This window comes from Furipterus horrens, unplaced genomic scaffold (assembly GCF_987537825.1).
Source record: "Furipterus horrens unplaced genomic scaffold, mFurHor1.1.pri manual_scaffold_1, whole genome shotgun sequence".
Lineage (NCBI taxonomy): Eukaryota > Metazoa > Chordata > Mammalia > Chiroptera > Furipteridae > Furipterus > Furipterus horrens.
In genome coordinates, this window is record NW_028327171.1 from 207292130 (window position 1) to 207318586 (window position 26457).

At 44.1% G+C, this 26457-nt stretch overlaps 1 protein-coding gene across 1 annotated transcript in view; it reads left to right on the plus strand.

Moving 5' to 3' along the window:
• SGPP2 (sphingosine-1-phosphate phosphatase 2) overlaps window positions 1–26457 on the plus strand; it is a 94399-nt gene that overhangs the window by 45570 nt on the left and 22372 nt on the right. The window contains exons 3-4 of the mRNA XM_090284609.1: window positions 22611–22790; window positions 25794–25883. Coding sequence (XP_090140735.1) covers window positions 22611–22790; window positions 25794–25883 — 270 coding nt within the window. The remainder of the gene's footprint in view (window positions 1–22610; window positions 22791–25793; window positions 25884–26457) is intronic.

A 26457-nucleotide genomic window follows, 5' to 3' on the forward strand; every position in this document is an offset into this window, starting at 1 on the left:
TTTACAGATCAGAAAACTGACATGTAGAAAGGTTGAATAACTTGCCCAGGGTCACATTGGATTAAGTAACATGGCCTTCTGTGCTAGAGAGAAAGAAAGGGCTACCATCTCTGTTTCTTAGCAGAGCTTCTAAGTGACGTGAAGAGCATTAACTGTTGATTTTTTTTAAGAGACATTAAGGCTGAAGGTTTAAGCATTAAAATGTGCCAATTATTCTCTCCTGTTGCTTGTTTGCTGTGGTTGTGTATCACGTGGGCGGATTGCGTTCATCAATTATATTCTACGTAAGTGTCTTTTATATACCTTTCTTGACAAGTCAAAGGTATTTTATCCCAGAAAATAAGTTGTTGTTAACTGAAAGACATCAACTCATTATTTTAGTCATCTGTCACTTACCAAGGTTTTTAACCTGTCATTGGTTGGATTCAGCAGAATCTTTGACTTTAGGACAGAAAAGGTGGTGAATGGGTTATAAAAGGTGATAAATGGGTTATCTAATTAGATGTTCATTAAAAGATATTATAGATAGTGCTTCAGAAAGAGCCACAGTCCAACTGAGTGACTTTTTGATCTCTTGACTTCCATCTGTGGCCTGGTAACAGCCCCACCAAAAATTAAAGTGAAGGCTTTAAAATAGTGTTGCTGTATCTTAAAAAGGTGTGGGGCAATTTCATTGAAACTGCATGGTTTGCCTTTGTAACATGAAGCAAAATTAACTTTTGGCTAAATGAGTTTATTCTCTACTTTGTAAAATAGCAATGCAAAGAAGGATAATACAATTGATTCTTGGAAGGCTCATTTCCTTTGTACTTAAGACATTTTACGTGTTTATATTCTGCCTCTTTTCACATATTTCATGGTATTCAAGATGAGCTATACAAAGAAATGGGAAAAGTAGCTAAAATCAAAATTAGGAGGGCCCTGGCTGGTGTGGTTCAGTGGATTGAATGCCAGTCTGTGAACCAGGGGCTTGCAGGTTTGATTCCCAGTCAGGGCACTTGCCTGGGTTGTGGGCCAGGTCCCTGGTTGGGGGCATGTGAGAGGCAGTCATACATCGATGTTCCTCTCCCTCTTTTTCTCCCTCCCTGCTCCTCTATCTAAAAATAAATAAATAAAATATTTTTAAAAATCAAACTTAGGAGGAATGCAGACAGGAGATTAAAATCTAGTCTAAAGTTAAATGTAGCTTGCTCATTCAAAGTTGAGCCATGATTTGTCTTTGAACTTTGCCTTGACCAAACCAAAGTGAAATTCCATTTCTCCACAGCATTAGAGATCTTGCTTCCGTCATATGTGCCAGTTTGGCTCAAACTTTTATAAAATTTCTCAAAAAAAAACAACCCAAAATAAAAACATTCCATTGGGAAATAATAGGCTTATTTCTAAGAGGAAACATTTTCCTGCCACAAAGGATTGATAGACACATTATGGCCAGTGATTCATATGCCAAAATTACTTTCCTAGAAATATTGTTTGGTTTTAGTGCTCACATCGCCTCTGTGAGAGTACTCATTTTGATGCTTCCTCGTGAGCTTTGTGTCTGCTTAGTTTTTTTAAAAAAATACTTTATTTATTTGTTTTTAGATATAGGGAAAAGGAGGGAGAAAGAGAGGGAGAGAAACATCGATGTGCCAGAGAATCATCAATTGGTTGCCTTTCACACTCCCTAACCAGGACCAAACCCACAACCTAGGCATGTGCCCTGACCAGAATCAAACCAGCTACCTTTCACTTTGTGGGATGACATTCAACCCGCTGAGCCACACCAGTCAGGGAGTAGTCATTTTTAATCATTGTTAATTTAAACAGTGAAAAATGGTATCTCAGTTCATTTTCATTTCATATATTTTTAGTGATGAGAACATTTTTCACAATTTTATTAGCCATTTGTATCAACTCTTTCATGAATTATAAATCTTCCTTTTGAGTATTTTTTAAAGAGGCTTTGATATTTTAATAATTTTCACCAAGTAGTAACATAAAATGATACTGAACTATTGATTTTTCATAGCTCAGAGGCAACATGTCTTTATATATAAGATTTTAGAAGTTCAAGACTTTGAGAAGTGGTATTTAACTATGTGCTATATCAGCAGTGACCTCAGAAAGTAACTTAAAATTTAATTTTAATGCTTGTATACTGTGGGTTCACTTTAGTCACAGACCTCACCACTCCTTATTGTCTTACCCTTTGTGACCTCCCTGGTTCTTTTAAGGTATTTGAATTTAGGACTCCTGTCTTCAGGCATTTAATCATTTTGGCTTGATGTTTTCCTTACGACAAAATATTGGGTTGACCAAAAAGTTTGTTCGGTTTTTTCATCAGATGGCTCTAGTAGTGCTTAGTTGCCTTTCACTTCATTTGAAACAATTTTGTTAGATCGTATTGTGACAGCTGTCATATCAGTGTTCACTTAAAAAAACTTATCAAAATTGTTGAATTTTTGTGCAACCATTTTAGTATTGAAGAAGGAAGAAGATATGCAACATTTCTGGTGTGTTATGCTTTATTATTTCAAGAAAGGAGAAAAAGGAACTGAACTGTAAAAGATTTGTGTAGTGTATGGAGTAGTTTGTGAAGTTTCTTGGAGCTATTGACATTGAGGCCAAATAATTCTTTGCTGTGGGGCTGTCTTATGCATTGGAAGATGTTTAGCAGCAGCCCTGGCCTGGCCTCAACCCACAAGAAGCCAACATATTTACAATATCCAAATAAATAGTTATTGGTGAAAATGAAAAATGTGTCTTTTATTTTATGAAAAAGCCTAAATGGACTTTTTGGCCAACCCAACAGCTTACTCTGGGTGAACAGCCCTTAGAAAACCTGGCATGCCAACTGAACTTCAATAATGTTAAAATTTGTCTTTGAGTTTTTCCTTGCCTTTTTTCCCATTTGTAAAAGAATGCTTTTACCTAACATCAAAGTATATATTCACCATCATTCTAACCTATGTGTGATTATTTTAAAATAATTGTTATCATATCCAAACCATTCCTATAGTTTCTCTGATTGTGTTGAAGGCCCTGGTTGCTCCTGAGAGTTTCCAGATAGGGTTAATTTCTCTTTCAATAATTCATAGCTTAAATCTAAATCTTTTTTAAAAACTTTATTTATTTATTTTTAGAGAGAGGGGAAAGAAGGGGAAAAAGAGAGAGAGAGAAACATAGACCAGTTGCTTCTTGAACACAACCAGGGACTGAACCCGCAGCCCAGGAATGTACCCTGACCGGGATTCAACCAGCAACCTTCACTTTGCAAAATGGCACCCCATCAACTGAGCCACACCAGTCCGGGCTCATAAACCATAGCTTTTGATGACCTTCCTGATTGGAAGCAAGGAATGTATATGGGGAGGGGGATCTACTTTGAGTTCTATCAGCAGCTTCAAGGTTTGGTTAGAGTCTCATGGTCCTGTAATAACATAATAGAAACACCAGGCCGATGTTTCTAGGCAGCGTTTTTTGGTTTCCAGGAACAGAGACTACTCCAACTAGCTCCAGAAGGTGAGGGGTTTGTTCTAAGATTCTGAGGAAACCCGTAAAAACCAGACCCCCACAGGAACTGAGGCCAGTAAACAGCTGTCTGCTACAATCAAGCTGTCCCTCCATGTATCTGCATCTTTACCTCCTGTTGCCAGCTGGTAACTTTCCAACTATCTTTTAGTTCAGATTTGCAAGACAATCTGACCCCGCTCATTGTGTAGCATGACTCCATCCATCTCGGGCCAGCGCATACTCGGGCCTGGGCTGGGGATGGGGCTAGACAATTCACTGGGGTACAGAGCTGTGGGCAAGAATAGAATATCAAGAGATCTGGACTATAATCCTAGCAGTGAAATCTTCCTCAAGGCACTTTAAGATTCTGGTCTGGCGTGTCTGGAGCTTTCAGACGAAAGGACCAGCTAGAGGATCCTTGGAGGCTTGTGACATGGTCATGAGCCTTCTTTACACGCTCACTATGTGACTCTTAAAAGAGGTCCATCTATGACGTGGAGTAAGAAGAAAAAGAGCAAAAGTCGGGAGAATAACATTAAAACAAGAAGAAAGAATGTTATTTCTTTTGCAGACTGAGTGCGAATGTGGCTTCGCCTAGTTTGTCTTGTGTTGTGAATCCCCTTGGTATCTGACAATACTTTGGAAAGATAGATCAAATTCATTGCTCTGTAAATGTTAGATCGCTTGCTGTATTGTATCCAACACAATTGGAGGAACCCTTTAAAACAAAATGCTTCATTGCTTGGTGAATATAAATTCCATTTTTTTTTTTTTTTTTTTTTTTTTGCACAATCAAAATCCTGGTGATAACAAAGCCGTAAAAGCAGAAGATTCCTCTTGGCAGGTCCTTCTGTTCCTGTTCTTCCAAGTCAAAGCACTGATGTCAGAGGGCTCGAGCTGAAAATGACGGATTTCACGTCTCTCACATCCTGACTGTTGAAAGCGGGCTGGCTGATACCTGCGACACAAAGCAGATCTAAGCCTTCCATGTAAATCGTGCCTACTGTCGAGAGAGTTTCCATCTGCCGTGGAGTCTAGGGTGTTACTTTATAAAGCAGTCTTAGAAATTGGTTCAGAGGCCAACTTTGGGATAACATGTCAAAATGCAGTGGCATCTCTGGACGTGGACTGGCTGCCATCGGGTTGTGTCGCAGGGAGCCTGAGACACTGGGTCAGGGAGGAGAGGAAGACAGCCTGCCCCGTCCCTGTGAGTCACAACCCCCAGACTGGGGTCAATTTAGTGCCAAAGGATGACTTGAAATGTGATTATCTCCTAATCCTCTGTTTAAACCACTACCACCATTCACTTCAAAAGATTGCCCTGCTTGTTAAGTTGGTTCTTGCTTGAGATTAATGAGTCTTGAAAAGTATTCAACAATGGCCGGATTGTAACCCTTGCTGACTTGCATTGAACGGAACAGAATTAGGCGTCAGAGATTCTGCCCAGTGCCTCTGAAGTCGAATCTTGTAATTTAACCTTAGTTAAATATTAAGTAAATGTCTCTAGGGGGTTTATTATGCAAACTGTATTGGTTTTGAAGCACAATAAGGAAATCTTTTGATTTTAGTGTAGTTTTCTTTTTTCTTTTTTTTAAAAATCCTTTTAACTGGGCTCCTGTGGTGGGATAGACAGATTTGGATCTCTCTAATTATCACCGTGATTACCTGAAAAATGATTCCCTACCCTCTCCTTTTTGATGAGGACTGGAGAAAGTGCCCCATGCGTCCCTAACTCCCCTGCCCCTCCCCCACCCCCAGCTACTGTTCTTCCTCCCAGCCCCCTAAGGCTGCACTGATGGTTTTTGCTCTGGTTTTGGTTGTGTTTTGTTTTGATTGAGCAGAATCTTAATCCTCCCAGATAGAGACCAGCACCCCCCACCCCACCCCAAGCATCTCTTCTAAATGCTTCACTTCCTTTACTTCATCGAGGTGTGATTGAAGATTAGCTAGGTATGAAATGGTTTGAAACACCAGGGCCTGGAGGCAGGATGTCCTAAAGGGCAAAATTAGATTAGATCTGCTAAAATGATGCACAAAACAAAAACAAAACAAAACAGCCTAAGCACTTCATACAGTGTGTGCTCCTTTTCCTTTGGCTGTGGCGTAGCTTTTCCCGTCTTACCAAGGCAACCCAAGGCGCCGTTGCCAGGTCACATCCAGACCTGAAACCAAGGAGCATCTGGCAGGGCAGAGCACGGGGAGCTCAGCGTCTCTGGATTCAGCGGGAGTCCGGCGGGGGTGGGGGGCTGAGGCTGCTCTCTGCGCACTGCCTAGGGGCAAATCCGTCCCTAGGGGTCCTCACCACGCACCCTCTGGCCTGGACTGTGCCCCACATCTCTCCCATTCATTTGTGAAACAAAAGGAAAGAGAATGAGCTAAGCAATAGGCCATGGGGACCTTTCTTTCAGATCAAATTTTCAGCTAAAATCTTAACAACTCCATTTTTTTTTTTTTTTTTTTTTTTTTTTTTGTAGCCAATGCATTCCTTCTGCAGCCCAGGCTGCACCCGTGAGTGGGTGTGGTTCTCACAGCAGCTGGTTGCTGAACCTCCCCTACAAGTCAGGGGCTTTACAGACAGGAACCCCATTTCCCCGGGTGAGAAACCTGAAACCCATCGAGGTGAAGTCACTCACGCAAGGGTCCATGTCCAGCGAGTAGGACAGGTAGTGTTCACACCTGGCTCTGTCTCCCAGTGACCTCTGTCCTTTCCACGGCACCATCTTCCCTCAAATGGCTAAACTCTGCCCCCCCGATCCCCCAATTCAGTTTTTCAGAACTGTGCTTGAGCTCTTCAGTTAGAAAGGCTCCGTACATCATCCCAGTCTCCTTTGCGGGCGTCCCATGTATATAGTGGTTGTACGTCACAGATTTCCCAGCCACTTTTGCCTTCCAGTTCTCTGTGCTGGGTCCCTGTGCGGACCTGCCACTTGTCAGACCGTGTCCCGTTTTTTTACCCTTCCCACCATGGGACTGAGGAGGATGGAGTGGGCTTTGATGCCTTTGCCTCGGGGTGGGAGACCTGAATCGGAAGGCTGCCTGCTGATCCTGAGGGCTTGTCATGCCCAGGCCCATTGCCCGGAGGATGTCCTTGTCCTGTTCTGCAAAACAGCCAAGTGGAAAAGGAGGAGTGAGGATAGGAGTGGCCTTTGTCCTGTTAGAAGGTGGGGATTTGCCTCAAAGGGAACTGGCCTTGCCTGAGGGAACAGAGCCCCCTGGGGAAGGCTGCATTTTTCTTGTCAATGGTTCTGTCCTTCCCAGGCTGCGCACCCTGTCCAGGTGGCCTCACCCTTCTCTTCTCCTTGGCCCCAGGAGGGATGAGGGGCTTTCATTCCCTGGCAGCTCTCCTGCAGCATCCCCAGGCCTGGGAAGGGGCCCTGCACTGGGACCAGGAAGGAAAGGCTTTTGTCAGTTAAACGCTCAACCCCTTTACAGATGGACTGGTCACACTTCATTCTGCCTCTGGAATTTTCTGGAAGCTGAAGAGATACTAGACAACCTGGTATTATTAATCTAATGGCTATTATCTCTCCTCCTCCCTCTTCTTTTAGCAGCACAGCCTGGGGCTCCCCCAGAGGAGCCTGCGGGTGCAGATCACAAGGTTCACCCTGTTTAGAGGACACTGCCACTAGACACCAGCCTTGACCACTCCGTTCCTTCCAGGCCCAGCGGCCAGCAGACGCCAGTCTGGCCCTTTTGCTCTGGTGGCCGCAGTGGGCCTGCACAGTGACTACGAGGTACTGCATTTGCCTCAGGAAGTTGGGCCTCAGCCATTTTAAGATTAACCTGGGAAACCGATGCTTCCTGGCTCCACTCTGACCGTGGGCCTCCCTCCGGGGCTTCTGGCCTCTGCTGGTGTCTGAGGCCCAACCCCCACCCCGGGACTCCCCTTGATCAGTGGGGTGCACAGGCCAGCCCGAGGCTCCGACTCTGCCCCCTCTGAGGCACAGGGAAGGGCCTTGGATATTTAACTTTCTGAGAGCCGCAGCATCACTGCTTAGGAATAAGTAACACTGTACGATTCCTACACGGAAGCCCCTGCAGCTGTGCCGGCTGGGTTTCTCTCTCAGTGGGGCCGCCCCTGTGCCGGCATTTAAGATGACAAGAGCGCCAAGTGCAGCAGCCATGGCCGACACGTACTCATTCCTCCCTGCACGCTGCACACGGGCTGTGGACTTCAGCAATGTTACTGAGTGAAGCGTGGGCGCTGTCACAACGCTCCTTGTAAAGCCGAGGAAACGTCAGGAGGCCGGCCACGCTGCCATAGCCAAGCGGAGGGCAGAGGCAGGATCTGAACCCGTGACTCTCATTCTGGAGTCCTGGCTGTGAGCCACTGCACTCTGCCCTAGCCTCTTCCCTTCATTCGGTATAACCCAGCTTCTTTTGTATACTAAATGTGCTCCATTAATTTTATTTTTCATTTTACAAGTAGCAAAGCACATTCATTTTTTAAAAAATGAAAAAGTGAGAAGAAAATATTTCCTAAACCGATTTCATTTATTGATTGAGAGTAATTCGTTTTTTCTGTCTGTCCATCTATGCAACGTTTGATCACCGCATACAGTTTATATGCTACTTTTTGATCAATGGATCCATAAAAGATTAAACATGACTTGGAGTTCATTACAAATACATAAGAAAAAGAGAGGAATGCGATGGGATATCTTTGAATCTTTTAACCTGAAAGGCATCATTGAATCGAAGGATGGCTTATTTATGTTAAGAATTAGGAGACTTGGCTTCCAGTGCAGGGGTGAATTGCTCCACCACCGTTTGTTTTCCACAGCACGGGTTTTTAGTCGTAGGGTGAAGTGAGAAGCCTCTGTGGGGCCCATGGCCAGGCTGGGATGGCTCAGACGTGCCGGCCGTTCCGGGTGTATAATCAGTGGTAGTCTGGAGTTTACTAATAACTAGCCAAATAACATGGATCTGGGGGCCTCAGTTTGACCATCTGTGAAAGGAGGTGTTGAACCAAATACCTACAGGTCCCCTCTTATTTTAAAAGTTTTACAATTATAAAGAAAATATTGATGGTGGTGCAACTTTTAGGATATTCAGTCTTTTTTAATGGTATGTCTGGCTTCCGCAATGCCTCTGGTCCTATCAAATTTCCCTGGGGCGACAGCCCCCACCCCACCCCCACACACGCTGTGACTCGCTCGGTTGGCTCCTACCAGTTTTCTTGGGGGCCTCCAAGAGGAGCAATATTTAGTGATTCTCTGTGAAAGGGGTCCATAAGGAGACAGTTGAACCCACTCCGGGTCTGAGTCACTAGGAAGCACTTGTCAACGAAGGGACAAAGGACCTCAGTGAGAGGTCAGGGCTCTCCCAGGCCAGGCGCAGAGGGAGCACAAAGCCCACAAGTCTTGCTTCCATGCGCATGGGCTTACAAATTCATTGTCTGCGTTGCATATGCTCAGATTTAACTAGAAAGAGATGTTATGTTTTTATCCCTCTCAAAATTGAATTTCCTCTGGCATTCACAAGCGCTAAAGTCAGAAGGGGAAAAAAAATGTTTTGTTCAATATGAAAATGTTTTTTAAATACATAGCAATTTGCCTCTAGGGGCTGGGAAACAACATTCTGAAGGTTTTCCCGAAAACTCTTAACTTGGAAATAAGCAAGTTGTGAGCAGCAGGAAGCTTGCTTCCTTTTAAACTGACGCTGGTAAACAAATAAAGGCTAAATGAGAGAAATAAGAGCTGATTTCTCTCGTTGACCATACAGAAGGGTCAGTCAAAGGAGGAAATTTCCCTCCGGAGGTAACTCGGTCCACCACGATGGCACACCGGTGTTAGAGCTGTCAGTGGGAGGAAGCCCATCCCGGCCTGACCACACCCCCACGAGGGCTCCTTAAACCCTGGCTACGTGCAATTTTCAGTGTTTGTCTGTATAACTGGGGGAAATATTTAGCTAGACAGAATGGACCCAAGGGGAATGGACTGCAAGTCTCCATTTTTCTCTAGCCAGCAGAGACCACAACATGGCTGTTTAATTTAGAATTCGTTAAGAAAATAAGGAAAGATGGTGGCTCATTCACTTGGGTGAGCATTCTTTCTAAGCAGGCTTTTGCCTGTTGGCGGCTGAGTGCAGAAATTTAAACCTAAATTTGTGCTGTAGAAAGCTTTTAGAATGTACAAGACTAAGTTTTGTGCTTAAAAAAAAAAAGCTACTAATCTACAAAGACTATTTCACTCTGCCCTAGGGGGCAATCAGAAGGGTACGTTTTTAACACTTGAAAGGATTAAAGCATTAAACCTCTGTCAAGAGTCTGAGTTTCAGAAACCCAGGTGCCTATTTTTAAAATGTTAGAGCTGCCTAAAAGGATGGTTAAAGGTATGCTAATCTGTTATCTTGTCTCTTAAGGGTGTTAATTTTGCATAACCTTATACATTCATGGGGAATATATTTTAAGGAAATTTTATGGAGGAGATAGTCACCCAGAGCCTTTTCAGAGTGTCACTTTGAAGTGAAAATATAGAGAGCCATTTGTGGAATGGGCCCTGGATCAGGAAACACTTGGTAAGTGGAACAGAGGTTTTGTGATGGAAATTCTCCTAGAAAACCCAAGGTGAATAGACGCCCAAATAAAAACACAGGCAATGTTAAATATTCCTTTGAGGCGCCCCCGGACAGTTCTTACCTGAAATTCTCAGATATGTGCATTTAAACACTAAATGTTGATACAAGTGAGAAGACAAGCATAGCACTCTTTTGAAGGCATCTCCTAAAACATCTTCTGAATCTTGTGTTCTTGCAAATACACCAAGTTCAGGTCATCACTGTTTTTTCTTTGGGGATCTTGCAACCCTGAACATAACTTGTTAGTTATTACTACTGATACCTGGTTCCTAAAGTATGTCTAGATGCATCATAGCACAGTCTGAAAAAACAAGTAAAAAGATATTAAAATGTTCTTGCCTCATTTTTTTTTTACCATTTTTAACTATATTTTATTGATTATGCTATTATAGTTGTCCCAATTTTCCCCTTTAGAAACCCCCTCCACCCAGCACCCCCAACTCGCTCAGGCAGTCCCCACACCATTGTTCATGTCCATGGGTCATGTGTATAAGTCCTTTGGCTGCTCCATTTCCTATTCTGTGCTTTACATCCCCATGGCTATTCTGTAACTACCTGTTTGTGCTTCTTAATCCCCTCACCTCTTCACCCATCCTCCCCACCCCATCCCCTATCTGGCAGCCATCAAAACGCTCTCCGTATCTATAATTTTGTCTCTGTTCTTCCTGTTTGCTTAGTTTGTTTTTTAGATTACATTTTTGATAGATCTGTATTGCCACTTTATTGTTTGTCGTTTTGCTCTTTTTCTTAAATAAGTTTCTTTAACATTTCATATAAAAATGGTTTGGTGATGATGAACTCCTGTAGTGTTTTCTTGTCTGGGAAGCTCTTTATTTGCCCTTCCATTCTAAATAATACCTTTGCTGGGTAGAGCAATCTTGGTTGTAGGTTCCTGCTTTTCATGACTTTGGATATTTATTGACAGTCTCTTTTAGCCTGCAGAGTTTCTTTCGAGAAATCAGCTGACAGTCTTGTGGAAATTCCCCTGTAGGTAACACTACTTTTCTCTCATTGCTTTTAGGATTCTCTCTCTGTCTTTAACCTTCATCATTTTAATTATGATGTGTCTTGGAGCAGGTCTCTTTGCACCCATCTTGTTTGGGACTCTTAGATTTGCATGTGTGTTTCCTTCACCAAATTAGGAAAGTTCTCTTTCATTATTTTTTTTGAATAGATTTCCAATTTCTTGCTCTTTCTCTTTCTCCTTCTGGCACCCATATGATGTGAATGTTGGAACACTTTAAGTTGTCCCAGAGGCTCCTTACGCTATCCTCATTTTGGCGGGATTCTTTTGTCGTCTTCTTGTTCTGATTGGTTATGTTCCAAATCATTGATTTGATTCTTGGCTTCATCCATTCTACTGTTGTTTCCTTATTAATTGTTCTTTATTTTAACTAGTGTGTTCCTCATTTCTGTGTGGAACTTTTCTATGCTGTTGAAGTGCTCACTAAGTTCCTTGAGCATCCTTACAACCAGTGTTTTGAACTCTGCAGCTGATAGATTACTTATCTCCATTTTGTTTAGTTCTTTGGAGTTTTGATCTGTTCTTTCACTTGGGCCATGTTTCTTTGTCTCCTCATTTCGGCAGCCTCCCTATGTTTGTTTCTATGCATTAGGTAGAGCTACTATGACTCCCTGTCTTGGTAGTGTGGACTAATGTAGTAGGGGTCCTATAGGGTCCAGTGGCACAGCCTCCCCTATCACTCAAGCTGGACACTCGAGTTGTTCCCTTCATGTGGATGAGAATATCCTCCTTTTGTACTTGAGACTTGATTGTTATTGGTAGGTCAAAAATGGGGGGGGTTTACCCAGGCCAGTCAGCTACAAGGACTGGCTGTGACCACTGACCACCAACCTCCACCCTCTGTAAAGGATCAGCTGTGTGGGGGCAAGGTGGTGGTGCTCTGACATGGTATGTAGTTGTCCACTGGGTGTACAGGCTTTGGGGTTTCCCAGGTGGTGCAAGCCAAAGTCAGTCCCTACCTGTGTTTTGCTTGGGGCCACCATGGATGAGCTATAAAGCAACCTGAGATGGCTTGGAGATTCCCACGCAAAGCCAAGCTATGAATCTAGTCTGGTTGCTGCTAATGCCAGGCTTGCAGCCATTTAGCAAGAAGTATAGGGGCTGGGGGATACTGAGGCTGACTGTTGCTTGTGTGATAGGATTTAGGAAGTTGTGAAGCATGAGCCAAGCCCAGCCGTTCATATGGAAAAGCAGCTTGGGTGGCCTCATAAGTTGGGTGGGCTAGGATCTCTGGGCAAACAGTATCAGCCGGGTTGATGGAGTCTCATATATGACACTGGCCTGGCAACTCTGTGGCTCTGTTGGGAGAGGGCTCAGAAAAGGGACAATGACCTCTACCTGCCCCTTTGTCCTCCAGCTCTCACCTTGGTGCCAGATACTTTGGTGTCTCACTCTATGCCACTGGTGCCTTTCAAGCTGCTACCTCATTGCTGGAGATCAGAGGGAGTGAGTTCTAAGTCTGTGTGTGGGTTCTTTAAGAGGAACTGCTTGGGGCTCCAGAATTTTCTCCCCCCAACTCCATCCCCACTGGTTTTTGCAGCCAGAAGTCATGGGGACTTATCTTCTTGGCGCTGGAACCCTAGGCAGGGAGGTTCTGGGGTGGGTCTCCTGAGATCTCCCTCCTGAATTGTAATCCACCAGCCTGTTCTACATCTCTATCCCTTCTACCAATTCCATAGCTGTCAGACTTCCATTCAACTCAATTTCTGGCAGCTCTGAGTGATGGTTCTATATTTTAATTGTAATTTTGATGCGGTTGTACAAGGAGACAAGCCGTGTTTACCTAGGCCACTATGTTTACCAGAAAGCCCTTGTTCTTGTCTCTTTATATGATGAGATTGTACTCAAGTGTAATCGGTTTCATGTCAACTCTTCACCTCTACTATGAAGACAGCTGGACATAAGCAAACTCTATAGAAATAGATTCAGTAGTATTTCCGTACTTAAAATATGATGTTAGGAGTATGTAAGTAGGAAAGAAGAAAATTTCCATAAGTCAGTCATTGTCTCTAAAACTAATGTTTAAGGAAAAAAAGCATAAAGTGCCACAGATGGTGTAGCGCTTCCAAATATGTTCTTACCTCAGTGTACCATTAATTTTGTAACATATTAATACCTGCATTTACACATGATGAAACTGAGGATGAGATATTAAGGACACCCAGGTCTCATTTTCAATCTGGCCCTCCCTTTGACTTCATGCTGCTGTGTCAGGCTTAAAATAAAGGATCTTTGGAGCAAATGAAGAGTCTTTGGAAGGAGCCCAACAATCTAGACTGTAGGTGAAAGAGGTAGAAAAAATATCCCTAAATGGGAAAACGCACCTCTAATAAAAGCTCAAAGACGTTGACCTTAAGAATAAAAGTTAGTTATTTTATCAGCAAAAAAAGTATTTATTCACAAATAGCAGCGAATTGCAGCTCAGGACATGCAAGTAATGGCAAAACCATAGGCAGGTCTGGAGAACAAAGGAGAGGACTGTTCTTTTATAGAGAAAAGAAGAATTTGGGAAGAGCTGTGATAACTGTGGAGCCCAATGGAGGAAATTGGAAATTCAAAATGTAGTGACTTCTCATTGGCTGGGTTGTGCCTGTCTCTCATCGGCCTGGCCATTGCCAGGGGAGGGGAAAATCTTCCTTCCTCCTAGTTGGGTAATAGAGTAGAAATCACCTTTCTATTGGAGGTGCAAGGAAGGTGTCTTCCTGTTTGATGTGATCAGGAATGAGTGTTAGGGTGTGAGAGCCCCCGGATAGGCCCTCCCAACTCCAGTCTTGGTTGAGGTCTCCTTTATTAATTTTCACAAGGAAAACTCTGTAACTAGCCACTAATAGCTATACTGGGTAAATCCGAGCAGGACTTAAAGACCTTCCAACATTTGGTAAAGGTGGCCATTTTTGTTTTCTCTTTAAAAGGAAAGTTGGCACTGTTTCAGGGCTAGAGATTCAGGCTTTGCCTGGTGTCAGCTTCTCTGAAAGCTCCTGGCAGCTTATCTTCAGCTTGCTCTTAACCGAAAAGTTGCCGATGGTGTTAGAGCCCGAAGGGGGTCACCAATGTCAGAGCTAATCTTAAAGTACTTTCAGCAAAGCCCTTTGTAAATCTACATTTTCTCCTGCAATCAAAACCTGATTAGATAAAGCACTCAGTATACTCTCGGCTTAAAAACAAAAGAAAGAACCGAAGGTGACCCTTCTGAATTTTACGTGAGCCCTGTAGTCCTGAAAAACAAACCTTCAAGGTACCACCCTTTTATGTTCCAGGAAGGACTCACCCTTCCCCATATGACTTAGACAAAACTCACAGCTGCCCCCCCTTGTTTACCTGTGTCTGGGCCAGACACGAACCCTCCAATTCCCATTTGTCCTATGGATGGCTAGCGTAACTCAGTGCCCACTGGCCTATCTGGACAAAATACCTTCTTGACGAAACTTGAGTTAAGCTTCTCTCCATCCCCAGACCCCTGAACATTGACCCACTTCCACCCCGGCCAGCACACAACCCTTACTCAGGCCCCTCCTGAGAATAAGCTGATTTTAGGGTGACCATGCTCTGATCTACTGTCCTCGCCACCTCCCCACTCCTAGGGAACATCTTTCCAGCCTTCACTGCTCCCTATAAAGAAAAGCCCCTGATTAAACACTTGCAGACCTCATAACCAGAGGGGTCTCCCTATTGTAACAGGGACAAAATGAGAGAACACATAAGATGCCACTTAATATTTGGCTGTGAAAGGTGCTGTTGTGTTACATTTGAATATAGTTATATGTGCTGTGGGATATAAGAATGAATTGCGAAGTCCCTTCCCCGGTCTTGGTCTTGCCATAAACCTTTCAAACAAAGTCCGTCCTTACCTAAATCCAGGCTTGTTTTTTGTTTGACAAAGAAGCACAGAGACTTCAGCCCTGGAGTGCCTCTCACCCTCTGATATCATTGTGTGGCAAAACTGACATTGTGTTTGCTCCTCTAAGGCAACACATGGTCTTCCGTCTTGCGGAATACCTTTCAGGAAGACATTTGAGTTCTTCTTGCGGAATACCTTTCAGGAAGACATTTGAGTTCTTCCTCTAATCAAAGCAACATATAAATAGTAAGAAAATGAGGCGAAGGTATCATTTTGCTGAGGATAATACTACCATCTGCTTGGGAAAGAGGGCTGCTCAGACACACAGCAACTTACTGATTCAGTTTTATATTCCAAAGCACAGGCATTGGCTATAACTATATTCAAACGTAACCCAAAGCACCTTCCATGGCCCAACATTAAATGACATCTTGTATTTTCTCTCACTTCATATGTTTTAAAGCTGGCTTCCCTGAATTAATGAGAACCATTGAGAATTTGCTGTATAATGCCTTTCTCTCAGCCGTGTCTACACAGTTACCTTGTCTTACTATTGTTTCTAATGAATAAATAGTTCACAAAGAATATGACTATTAAGGAGCGCTATAGCATTTTAAAATAATAGGTGGAAAATTCACTCTAATTCTGTTAGAATACCTAGGCTGTTGATTAACTCAGTGACTTTCAATCAGTGTCCGGCAAGAATTTTTAAAACATGCAATACCTGACTATTTAGTCAGGGGTCCTGACCCATTTTTCCCTTAGATTGTCAAATAAAAAAATGACAGTACTCAGCACAACAATAGCCATCTAGTGTGAACGAATTAAATTATACCTATTTATTTTTGTCAGATGTGCAAAAAATATATTTTTTGCTGTGCTCCAGAACTTCAGTAATTAGTTTATATGTGCCATGAGAAGAAAAAGGTTGAAAACCACTGGATTAACGCCATCAAATATGTGTTTACTTTATGTACTGGTTAATTCAGGGGCGTTAATGTAATTACTAGTATGATCGGGTCTGTAGTAATGAATCATAACTATTTTTTTTTTTACCCTGTAGTACATCTTAGAAGTTATGTACTAGATTTATATCTATTGAAAAAATTACATGGTATTTTATGTTAGAGTCTTAATTACCTCTTAGAGTACTGGCCACAAGCTATAAATCCTAAGTTATTTACCACTGCAGTCTTGCTTTTTTTCCTGAGCTTGGTAGATCCAAAAAGCAGGACTTTTCAACTGAAACATCTAAATGGTCTCCCTGAACACAGAGGGATGTGAAACAGAAAAGCTCCGACATAAACACAGTGAACAGACAGCGCCACAAACACTCCACGTCCCTTAGGCCCTCGCCCTCAGCTCGCTGTTTTCTGCAGTGAGGGTCAAGTTCTCCAGGGAGCCGCGGTGTGGGCGCTGATTCACTTAACACAGACTTTTATTCTATCACGGGCACCTGGTAGTTTTATATTTCCAGCAGTTTTGGAAACGGCACTTCAGTTCGAGCCTGCATCATCATTTTTCACGACGACATTAACCTTCTAATTAGCTTCCTTCCAGCTGTCCTTAGGGCCTTCACACTCACTCTCCCCATAGAATGGAAAATGACCTATTGGGAATGTAAATAGGACCACGAACCGCTCTGTAAAGCATATTAATGTCCAAGCACCTTAAAATTATCTTTCACAGTTGGACCTCTGCCCAGACCTCTGCCTTCCTCCTTCCCCCTACCCTTTCTCTCCTCTGGAATCACAGAACTCCTGGTGACGCCCCCTCCCACGGCTTCCCCAGCCCCTGCGTTTAAACACGTCTGTGCTCTGCTTTATACTTCATTCCTAGTGTCGCAGGATCTCACCTGCTCCTAGCTGCTGGGAGTCTCAGCACAGACATTATCTCTAGACGAACCACCCTGATCCTTGTGTCTACACTCCCTCCCGGATGCTTCTTTATTGTTCCTTGAATCTGGCATGTAATAGCAACTCAATGAACAATTATTGAGTAAAATAAATAAAGGCTGTTTCTACAAAGATGATTTGAGTTGTCCCCTATCAGGGGTCAGACATGTAAGGAAGTAATTATAGTTCAGGGTGCTAAAGAGACACTAGAAAAATCTACAAAGTACTAAGGTAGTTCCTACAGATCTTTTAGAAATGGAATTATTCCCCATCTGAAATGGTTCCCCAGGGGCCCTGGCAGATAGTCAGGACACAGATTTGGTTAAGAGTCCATCAAGGTTTTCTCAGTACAAAAGTAGTGAACTGCTAAGGAATCTGAACCAGAAACCATATTTTATTTGCTTTTTGAAAAGCATCAGATCTTGTTCTTACTTTGTAATTGGTGAGGAACAACTTTTTAGTCATTCATTCATTCATTCATTTAACAAACATCTGACAAGGGCCTGTTATGAAATACTATGCTAAGTGCTGAGGACTAAGCAGTGAACAAGACAGACTATCCTACTCTCCTGGGGTTTGGCGATAGGCTAAAACGACAGTAATCAGTAGATCAACACAATAATTAAAGATTGTGTGATTATTATTTGTGCCACAATCAGGGTGAGAGCAGAGACCTACTTTAAAGGAGATGATCAAGAAAGAGCACTTTGTGTTAGTTTCACTCAACTTAAGGCTTGAACGATGAGAAGGAGCCAGCCGGGTGAGGGGCTGAGGGGAGAGTTCTGGGCTGAGACTGTGCCCGCTCAAGTGGATATGATGAATCCACTTGAGGTGGGGTTGGGGCTGATAAAATAAAAATATGAGTCTACATTGTCCCATAACCGAAAGGTCGCAGGTTCGATTCCCAGTCAGGGCACATACCCAGATTGCAAGTTCGATCCCCAGTTGGGGTGCCTATGAGAAGCGACGGATCAATGTTTCTCTCTCTCTCTCTCTCTCTCTCTCTTTCTCTCTCTCTCTCTCTCTCTCTCTCTCTCTCTCTCTCTCTCTCTCTCTCTCTCTCTCCCTCTCCCTCTCTCTCTCTCTCCTCCTCCCTCCCTCTCTTAAGCAATGAAAAAAATGTGCTCCAGTGAGGATTTAAAAGAAAAAAAAGAAGTACGAGGCCATGCCATGTTGAGTTGGTTTTCTCCATCTTTAAAATCAAACATTTGCTGTGATTCTGATCTGGTAACACATTCATCCAACAGTTGCTGTGTAAAAAAGCTTTCACGCTTCACCATCCTCTGGCCCTTGGCCTTAGAGTGGAATGTGGAGATTGCAGAGAAAGGATCCCAGAGATGAGAGCATGGGGGCCCCCTGTGGGCCTGGAAGGCAGGCACTGGCAGCCTTGCCCACTACAGAGGGTCACAAGGAGGTTACAGCCCCTCAGTCCTGTGGGGGGAGGTTTAGACTGTGACCGACAGCCCCCCCCTAATAAGGTACGAGTTAATCACTCACTGGCTCACCGGAACACCAGCGCTCTCCCCTCCACTTTGCCTCTGCCGTCCAGCCCCCTTCCCTTGCTCCCTGCAGTAAGCAGGCGCCAGGCAGGGGACCCACAGGACTCTTGCCCCTTTCCACTCAAAGGCTGGCTCTTCAGGAGGAGAGTCGGTTAACTCCAGGGGAGGAGGACCCATTTCTCTCTGCCTGGGAGAAACGTGGTAACGAAGGCCTTCTGCCAAAGGTGAGGGCGAAGCAGCAAAGACGGGGATGAGGAGAAAAAGACAGTCGTTCAGAGGAAAGTCGTGATTGCAGCTGAAATGAAAAGGAAACTTGGTTCTTGGAGTTTACAGGTTAGACAGTATTTATATGGCTGTAAGCTCTCGTCAAAGGCAGTGTGATCTTAGTTCTTAGACTATTTTCATCGTGAAGGGTGGTGAGTGACATTTTTTTGGTTGAGCTCTAAAGTTGGTGTCATTATGTTTTTACCCCAAACAGCCCTTCCATAATGTTTACTAGATCAGGGAACCTGAAAAATCAGGATGTGGGAGCCCTGGACTAGAACCTAGAATTGAGTTCTCACTTCAGGCCTGACGAGGGGCATGTCTGCACCCTTTGGTTGCCAGAAAAGTGTTACCTGCAGGCAGAATTAGACCCCAGGGCCAAGAGGACTGTTCATTCCATTGTTCTCACCACAGGTTTTGTTCCTGAGATAGAGGACCTCCTCACGACACCAGAGCTTAGGTTCTGCCTCAGTACGCAAGAGACTGTCACAGGGTGTAGACATTTCCCAGGAGAGAGGTTAAATCTCAGACCAAGGCCAGTTTCTTCCATAGGTGACATGTGTCGTTTTGGTTTCCTTGTGGCGATGATGGCGGTGGGGCAGAGCAGAGCTGTGACGACAGCGTGGATCCTAACCTTCCTTCTGAATGTCTCTGTTTTCAGGTTGGAAGGACAATTGTTTTCATGATAACCAGAAAAGTTGGAGCGGGGCACACAGTGAGGGGTAAATAGGAGTATTGTTAAATATGCAGCTGACTGAAGGTATTGCAGAGATATCATGTTGAGCCTCTAGACTTTGGACCAATTTGGGCACGCAGACTTGGTCGCCAACCCATTCGTGGTCATCTCACTGGCAGTTGTTGGAAATGTTTACTGGCTCTACCCAGTGTTGGTAGCTCGGCCCGTGACATCAGTCTGAGAATGGAAATAGATGTCGTATAAAGAAAGAGGAGAGTCCTTTCGGCTGTTCCCCCATTAGTTGAGTAGATACACATCCAGGGCGCCCTCCCCGAAGCCTGCCGTCATCTGTGTTGTCATAAGTGAATTTTCTTCCCTACATCCTGTGATTATGGCTCCCGTAATTTCGTTAGCTTGCATATTGAGTTGTTCTTAGTATGCTCTCCATTTCCTCCCAGCCTCTTCTTAACTGCTAATTCAGTTTGCTCAGGGACCGCTGCCTGACAGAGCTCCTCGTCCTCAAGTGCTACCCCCCAGTACACTCAGTCTAGCCTAAGGAAATGTAGCCAGCAGTACCCCCATTAGGGACCAAGAACACTTAGATCTGAAGGCTTGAGAGTAACCCTTTACTGTTCTTATCACCAGTTCCATGGTTCCGTGATAAATTCTCTGCCAGCTAAGACAAGTGGGAGAATTTGGGCATGTGTGAAGGGAACCTAATCTGGACAAAAAGAAAGCCCCTAAACTTTGAACTTTCGCAAATGAGAACCATGTTTGGCATGCCCTCCAGTGGTGCATGAGACTCCCAGGGACTTCCCGTCCCCGCTAACACCCTGTATGTTCCGTCCCTTTAACCATGGCCATTCTAACAGAGCAGAAGTGGTCTGCCTCACGGTTTAAACTCCTGACCTCCCAGCATCACTTCTCCAAGCCTTCGCTCATGCTTTGCTTGCAACCTAGATGCCTCTCGACCCATCCCTCATCTTAGTTAAACAATCTCCCTTTGACATTCAGCCCTCATGCTCCGGGTCCTCCGGGTTGAACCAAAGTCTGTCTCTGCACATTTACATACCCATAGGATTCTGTGGATAATTTTTCTCACGGCGTGTTTGCATTATGCTGAGACCCTCTGTTGGTGTGACTTTTTCCCACTCAGGGATGGAGACCTAATACAGAGCTTGGCCCGTCGTAGGTTTGTTGCAATGAATGTGAGACAGGACCTGCCCCCTGTAAGTGGTACTCTTTCTGTATGACTTGAAAAATAGAACTCTGTTTTTCTTGTTCAAAGAGAACTGTCCTTACAGAAATTGCCATCTGAAATTTATTGATCGGAAACAAGGTAGAGCTGTGGTAATATTTTAAAATGAAGTGAACAACTGCCCTGATTCTTAAAAACATCCTTCAAACACAGAAGGTGAAATAGAAATGAAGTCAGAGGAACTCGTGAAGCCCAAGGAAAGTGAATTTTGTCTGAATGAGCATGGCCCAGTCTCTTCACTTCATGATCTTAAGGTTCCCTGTCTCCAAGGATTTTAAAGTATTTTTGAGCAAACTAGAATTAGTCACAGTGCCTGTACTATTTTGTTTATGTTGGTGAGTGGCGAGGGGGCAGGCTTGAAAATATAGCTCAGGCAGCCTCTGAGAATTCTTGGTGATCAATAATATCTGCAAGTTTTTCAGCTCGCCAGATAACAGTCAGTCTGATGTGGTTTTAACAGGTTCGTGGGAGGGAGGCTGAAACGTAAAAGAGTGAGCTGGTTTCCAGGACAATGGTTCCTGGTAATAAGGGGACGGTAAAGAGGTTAGGTTTCAAAGTCCAATTAGAAGTCGCAGCTCTGGAATTCAGAATGATTCTCACCGGGGCTTTAAAGCCTGTGGCTTTGGCCTGCTGTGCACTGACAGTGGGTCTTGGTGTTTAATCCTGAGCAAAGTGGCGGCCGGGCACAGAAACATAGGCAGTGCCTTCCGGGGCTACTGACTCTGCTGCAATAAAGCTCCGAATGAACCGGCCACTAAACACTAACCGAGCTAAAGGGAAGCACCAGAATTTGAGAAAGCCTAAGGCGATCTGGCTGACTAATCAGAGGTATTCCAAAATAGTTCTCCCATAGTGGGTTTTGTTCCAAAGCAGGGGAACCCCATCCATCCATCACGAGCTAAATAAAGCCCTAGTAAGATCAATATGGTCATGGTAAGGCCTGAAAGTTTATGATTAAAGCCCATGACCGAATGACCTGTGCAAGAATACCATGTGGAGCCCGGCTTCTCAAACCCCCATGTGCTCACAACCGGGGGCTCCAATTCAGTAGGTCCCTGCCGGGGCCTGGGAGCTGCGTTTTAAACTTGCACCCGTGTGGTGTCGTTCTTAGACCATACTTAGAGTTGCAAATGCAGAGACTTAAGTAGAAGGGTTTCCTTTTCCCTCTTTTATAACAGATCCTGAAATCGTCCTCTTGTAAATGGCTCTCTGACAAAACAGATACCTGTTGTTAACAATCCTGTTCATTTCTGGGGCTATAGAAACCCAATTCTGATTTCTGTCTCGCTTTAAGAAAAAACTGAAAGGGAGTGGAAGTTTCTTCATTGATGGCATCATGCAAAAGTCATTTTTTAAAAACTCCAGATTGAGTTGCCTTTATTTTAGGACTGAAAATGCCACACCATTGATTTTACTGATGCCTCTGACTGTTGAGCGAAGTTAAATCAAACCCAGTATGTTGCCTGCACATAACAGGAGTAACAGTAGCATTCAAAAAAATGTTAGCTAGATGTTTATAGAACAGTCACTTTTCTGGTTAAAACATGAAAACAACGGCTGTCTCACTTGACCATTAGGTGGTCTTTTAACCCAGGATCACCCTCTGTTTGAGTAGATACTACCAGGTGGCTGTTTAAGGCACAGACTTTGAAGCCAGACTCTTTGGATGCGCATGCGGTGAGTCCCACCATTTGCTGACTGTATACAGTGGCTTACTCATCTGTACAGTGGGGTCTGCCCTTTACAGATGTTATCGGGTGAGGTAAGTTAATATGCATTTGCAATGGAACAGTGCTGGGCACACATCGGAACTATATAAATGCTTGTTAAATATATGAATAAAAGAAAGAGTTCATGTCACGTCTTAGTTGCTCTGTGGAATCCAGCAGGCCTGTTTCTGTTTTTACCAATTAGATATCACCCTGCAAGACTTTTGCAATAGGTAGCTGGGTCTGAAAGAAAGAGGATTTCGGCCAACAAATGGGATTCCTCCCACCCCCCGCCCCCACAAATTCATGAAGCTTTGGAGTTCACCGATATTACTTATTTGGTTAGACTCATCTCGGTCCTTTGGTTTTGCAGCTGGTGATGTATATTGGTCAGGTGGCCAAGGATATCTTGAAGTGGCCCCGCCCCTTCTCCCCTCCTGTCGTGAAACTGGAGAAGAGAGTGATTGCTGAGTATGGAATGCCCTCTACCCACGCCATGGCGGCCACTGCCATTTCCTTCACCCTCCTCATCTCTACCATGGACAGATACCAGGTAAGGCGCCCGACTCCTCCCCACTGCGTGAGGCTGTCTCTACCGAGAGAGACAGAGAGAGGTTTTGCTTCAGAATAGCCCCTTAATTCTGCTTTGAGGAACTTTGAGGTTTATGAAATGAAGCCTAAGGGGATCTGACATCTGTTGAGCGGTCGATGGCAATTTCTTCATGAGTAAAGTGACCCAAGATAGCATCCATATCGGGTTGCTCCTGACAATGGAAGCGAACACCAGTGTAACAGGGACTGTCACAGAACCGGGACGTGTCCTCTGCCCTCCAGCAGAAAGCACTTCCCTGGGGGACTGCCTAATGAGACAGCACTTGAGTTGGGGCTCTCATCATGTCTGCAACAGAGGCGGACATTTCTGATCCTAGTAAATGACCCTCCAGGACTGAGACGAGTCCACCAAATCCTCCTGCTGGACTTCACGGGGCCAGGAGCAAAAGGGCCTGTGCCCCAAATTATTCCCCAAGATGCCTCTGCACCACGTTGGGGCTCAACCATTCGAAGTAATGGCTCCACGTTTTCTAGGATACTGTCTAACTTACAGAAGATTGTTTAATAAATGCTGAAAATAGAAGAATTTCACTTAATATCTGCTTAGATGTCAGTTATTGTCAGTGCTTTCAAAAGTTATATTGTTACTGCAATGAAGCTTTGTTTTGCCTGTCTGAGAATTCTTGCTCTAGTTTGTGTTTAATTTCATTATTAATTGTCATAATTTTACCTTTGATCCACTGGAAATTTTATATTTTATTAAATCTAGCAGTCTGATTCATAAATGACAGTACTGTTTTGCTCTGCCCCTATACCCAAGAAACCCAGGGACGTTCTGCTTTCCAGGTCATGCAGAAATGGGGGAATCAGCTCTATTGGGGCTGGGGGAGAAGATTAATGTTGGGTTCTGGCTCTACTTTGGCTGTCATCTTACCTGGTCACCTGGGGTCAGACCTGTTTCCTAACCAGGAAAGGGACGAGTATAAGGAATATCTCCAACCAAATATAATCTTGTGTTGTGACTTGCTTGAATGTCAGGCCAGGATCAAAGAATGTCTGAGCACCCCAGTCCTGTGTGAATTAACGTAATGCAGACTCCTAAGCTATGTCATGCCCAGTGACCTCTACCCCAGAAGGACATAGTGGGCCCAGCGTCAGTCCCCTGTGGGCTGCTCTCAGCACCCAGAGGCCCACGAACAGGCTGATGTTTCTTAGGGAAAAAAGTTCAGCCAGCGGAGGCCGACCGCAGGGAGACAGCAAGCATGTGAATGCTCACCCAAGGCCACCCGAGCCTTTAAAAAATATATATATATCTTCAGGCCCTGGCTGCTGTGGCTCAGTGGATTGAGCATCGGCCTGCGAGCCAAGTGTCGCTGGTTCGATTCCCAGTCAGGGCACATGACTAGGTTGTACATCAGGTCCCCAGTTGGGGACACAAGTGAGAGACAACCACACAGTGATGTTTCTCGCCCTCTCCCCTTTCCCCTCTCTCTAAAAATAAAAAAATAAATAAACAAATAAATAAATAAATAATTTTAAAACAATCTTCTTAGCTCACATGATGCAACAGTTTTCATAAGGCCTGAGTTGTTATAGTCTTTCCTATTTAATTTTAATGATAAGTATATTTAGCTATTTGAGTTATTGCTTCTAAATAGCACTAAATATGGATTTGTTGATATAAATATGTGTTGAACCTAATGCCCAGGCTTTAATTTTGGATGCATTAATTTATTCATTTTTAGTGCTCTTTTGATGCCAAACTGACACCCAGTCAATGATAAATCTTAAGAAAAGACATACAGCCATGTGTTACTGTACTCACATGTTACATTGGAAAGAATATGCTGGACTTGGTCTCAGGCCATGTGACTTCTGATTCTGACCCCGTCACTTCTGGCTGTGTGACCTTGGGAAGGTCATTTTGCCTCTCTGAGCCCCAGCTCCTATTTTCAGGATCAAATGTGATGATTGATGAGGAAGCATCTTTATGCTAAATTTTAACATAAATGTAATTCATTGTGATTAAGTGTTTCTTTATCTGTAGAATGAGGCTAATTATAGAACCTACGTCATCGTAGGGTCAGATGAAGATTAAATGAGGTCATGACTGTAAAGTATGTTGCATAACATAGACCATTATCTATTATCTTTGTTCTTCTCCATGGAAGACCACGGACTAATTAGTCCTTGAAGCACAAGGATTATATGTCTATGTCTAGTTTATAAGCAGAATATTCACACGTTCCTAATATGATTCGGCATTAGTTAGATCCCCCCGGCTGCTATCCCACCAGCAAACGTTGACGTTTAGTAAAGTCTGGGCCTCTGCCTTGACACCTGTACACAAATATGCCCGTTCTTAGCTTGGGCCTGTTGTTCCTGTCCCTTCTGAGGAAGTCCATTGTTGCCGGGCTTTATTACCACGGCGCTAGCTTGCCCCTTGTTCAACACTGTATGCTTTGTACATTTTACTCTAAGGACAGGTAGAAATAAATAATTATCTACTCTACTGAAACAGCCAAAACAATCACTGTGGACATGCATCTGGCAGCCAAGTTCTGCTGTGTCTTGTGTTGTGAAACTTCCTCCCGGAACTATATTACTAGGCACCTGACCCCTTCTTTCCTCAGTTTTCCCAATTTTAAAAAAGATTTTATTTATTTTTAGAGAGAGGGGAAGGGAGAAAGAGAGGGTGAGAAACATCAATGTGTGGTTACCTCTCACATGCCCCCAACTGGGGACCTGGCCCACAACCTGGGCATGTGCCATAACTGGGAATTGAACCTGTGATCCTTTGGTTCACAGGCCGGCGCAATCAATCCACTGAGCCACACAAGCCAGGGAAGTTTCCCCATTTTCACATGATCATCAGCTTTCTGGTCTAGGGCGTGCGAGGCTGAGACTAGCAGTGGCTGGACCAGGAGTCCTGCTCTCCCCTGTGGCATCGAAATGCGTGTTGTGAGCACCACCTAATGCCCTCTCTTTCTCTCCTTCCCTGCAGTATCCCTTCATCTGGGGGCTGATGATGGCTGTGGTGTTCTCCACATTGGTGTGTCTCAGCAGACTGTATACTGGGATGCACACAGTGCTGGTAAGACTTTGTGGCTGGGTCTGGGGACGACTGTCTGCATAGTATTGTGGCTGGTGTGTGAGGGTGCTCTTCACACGATATTTTTATAAAGCTATTTGCATAGGTAATGACGTTTAACATCAGGCCACTGAGCTGAGTAATTATTACTTTATGGCACATCCATAATAATGGTAATGAATTATTAAGATAATATCAAGGAGGGTGAGCTGGGCTAGATCCTCGTAACTTTGAAGATTGGCTAGAACAGTGACAGAGACTTGAGTCATTTAGTATTAGGTGAGTTTACTGCTGCGGAAGCAAGCAATGCAGGAATAACACCCAGAGTCAAGGGTGTGGTGAGTGGATGCAATTCCCCCCTTAGGTCCTCACAGAGATGGGCCTGAATTTCAGAGGTCTCAGCTGCCCTTGCAGAGTGAGGGTCCTTTCAGGTCAGAAGAGCCCAGAATCATGGGCTCGCTTTCTTCTGTGCTGTTCTAGGGAGGTAGTGAGGGTACAAAGATACACACATTTATTTATACCCTCATTATAAGGCCTTCTAAAAAAATTCTTTGCAGCTCACAAGGTACAGCAGTTT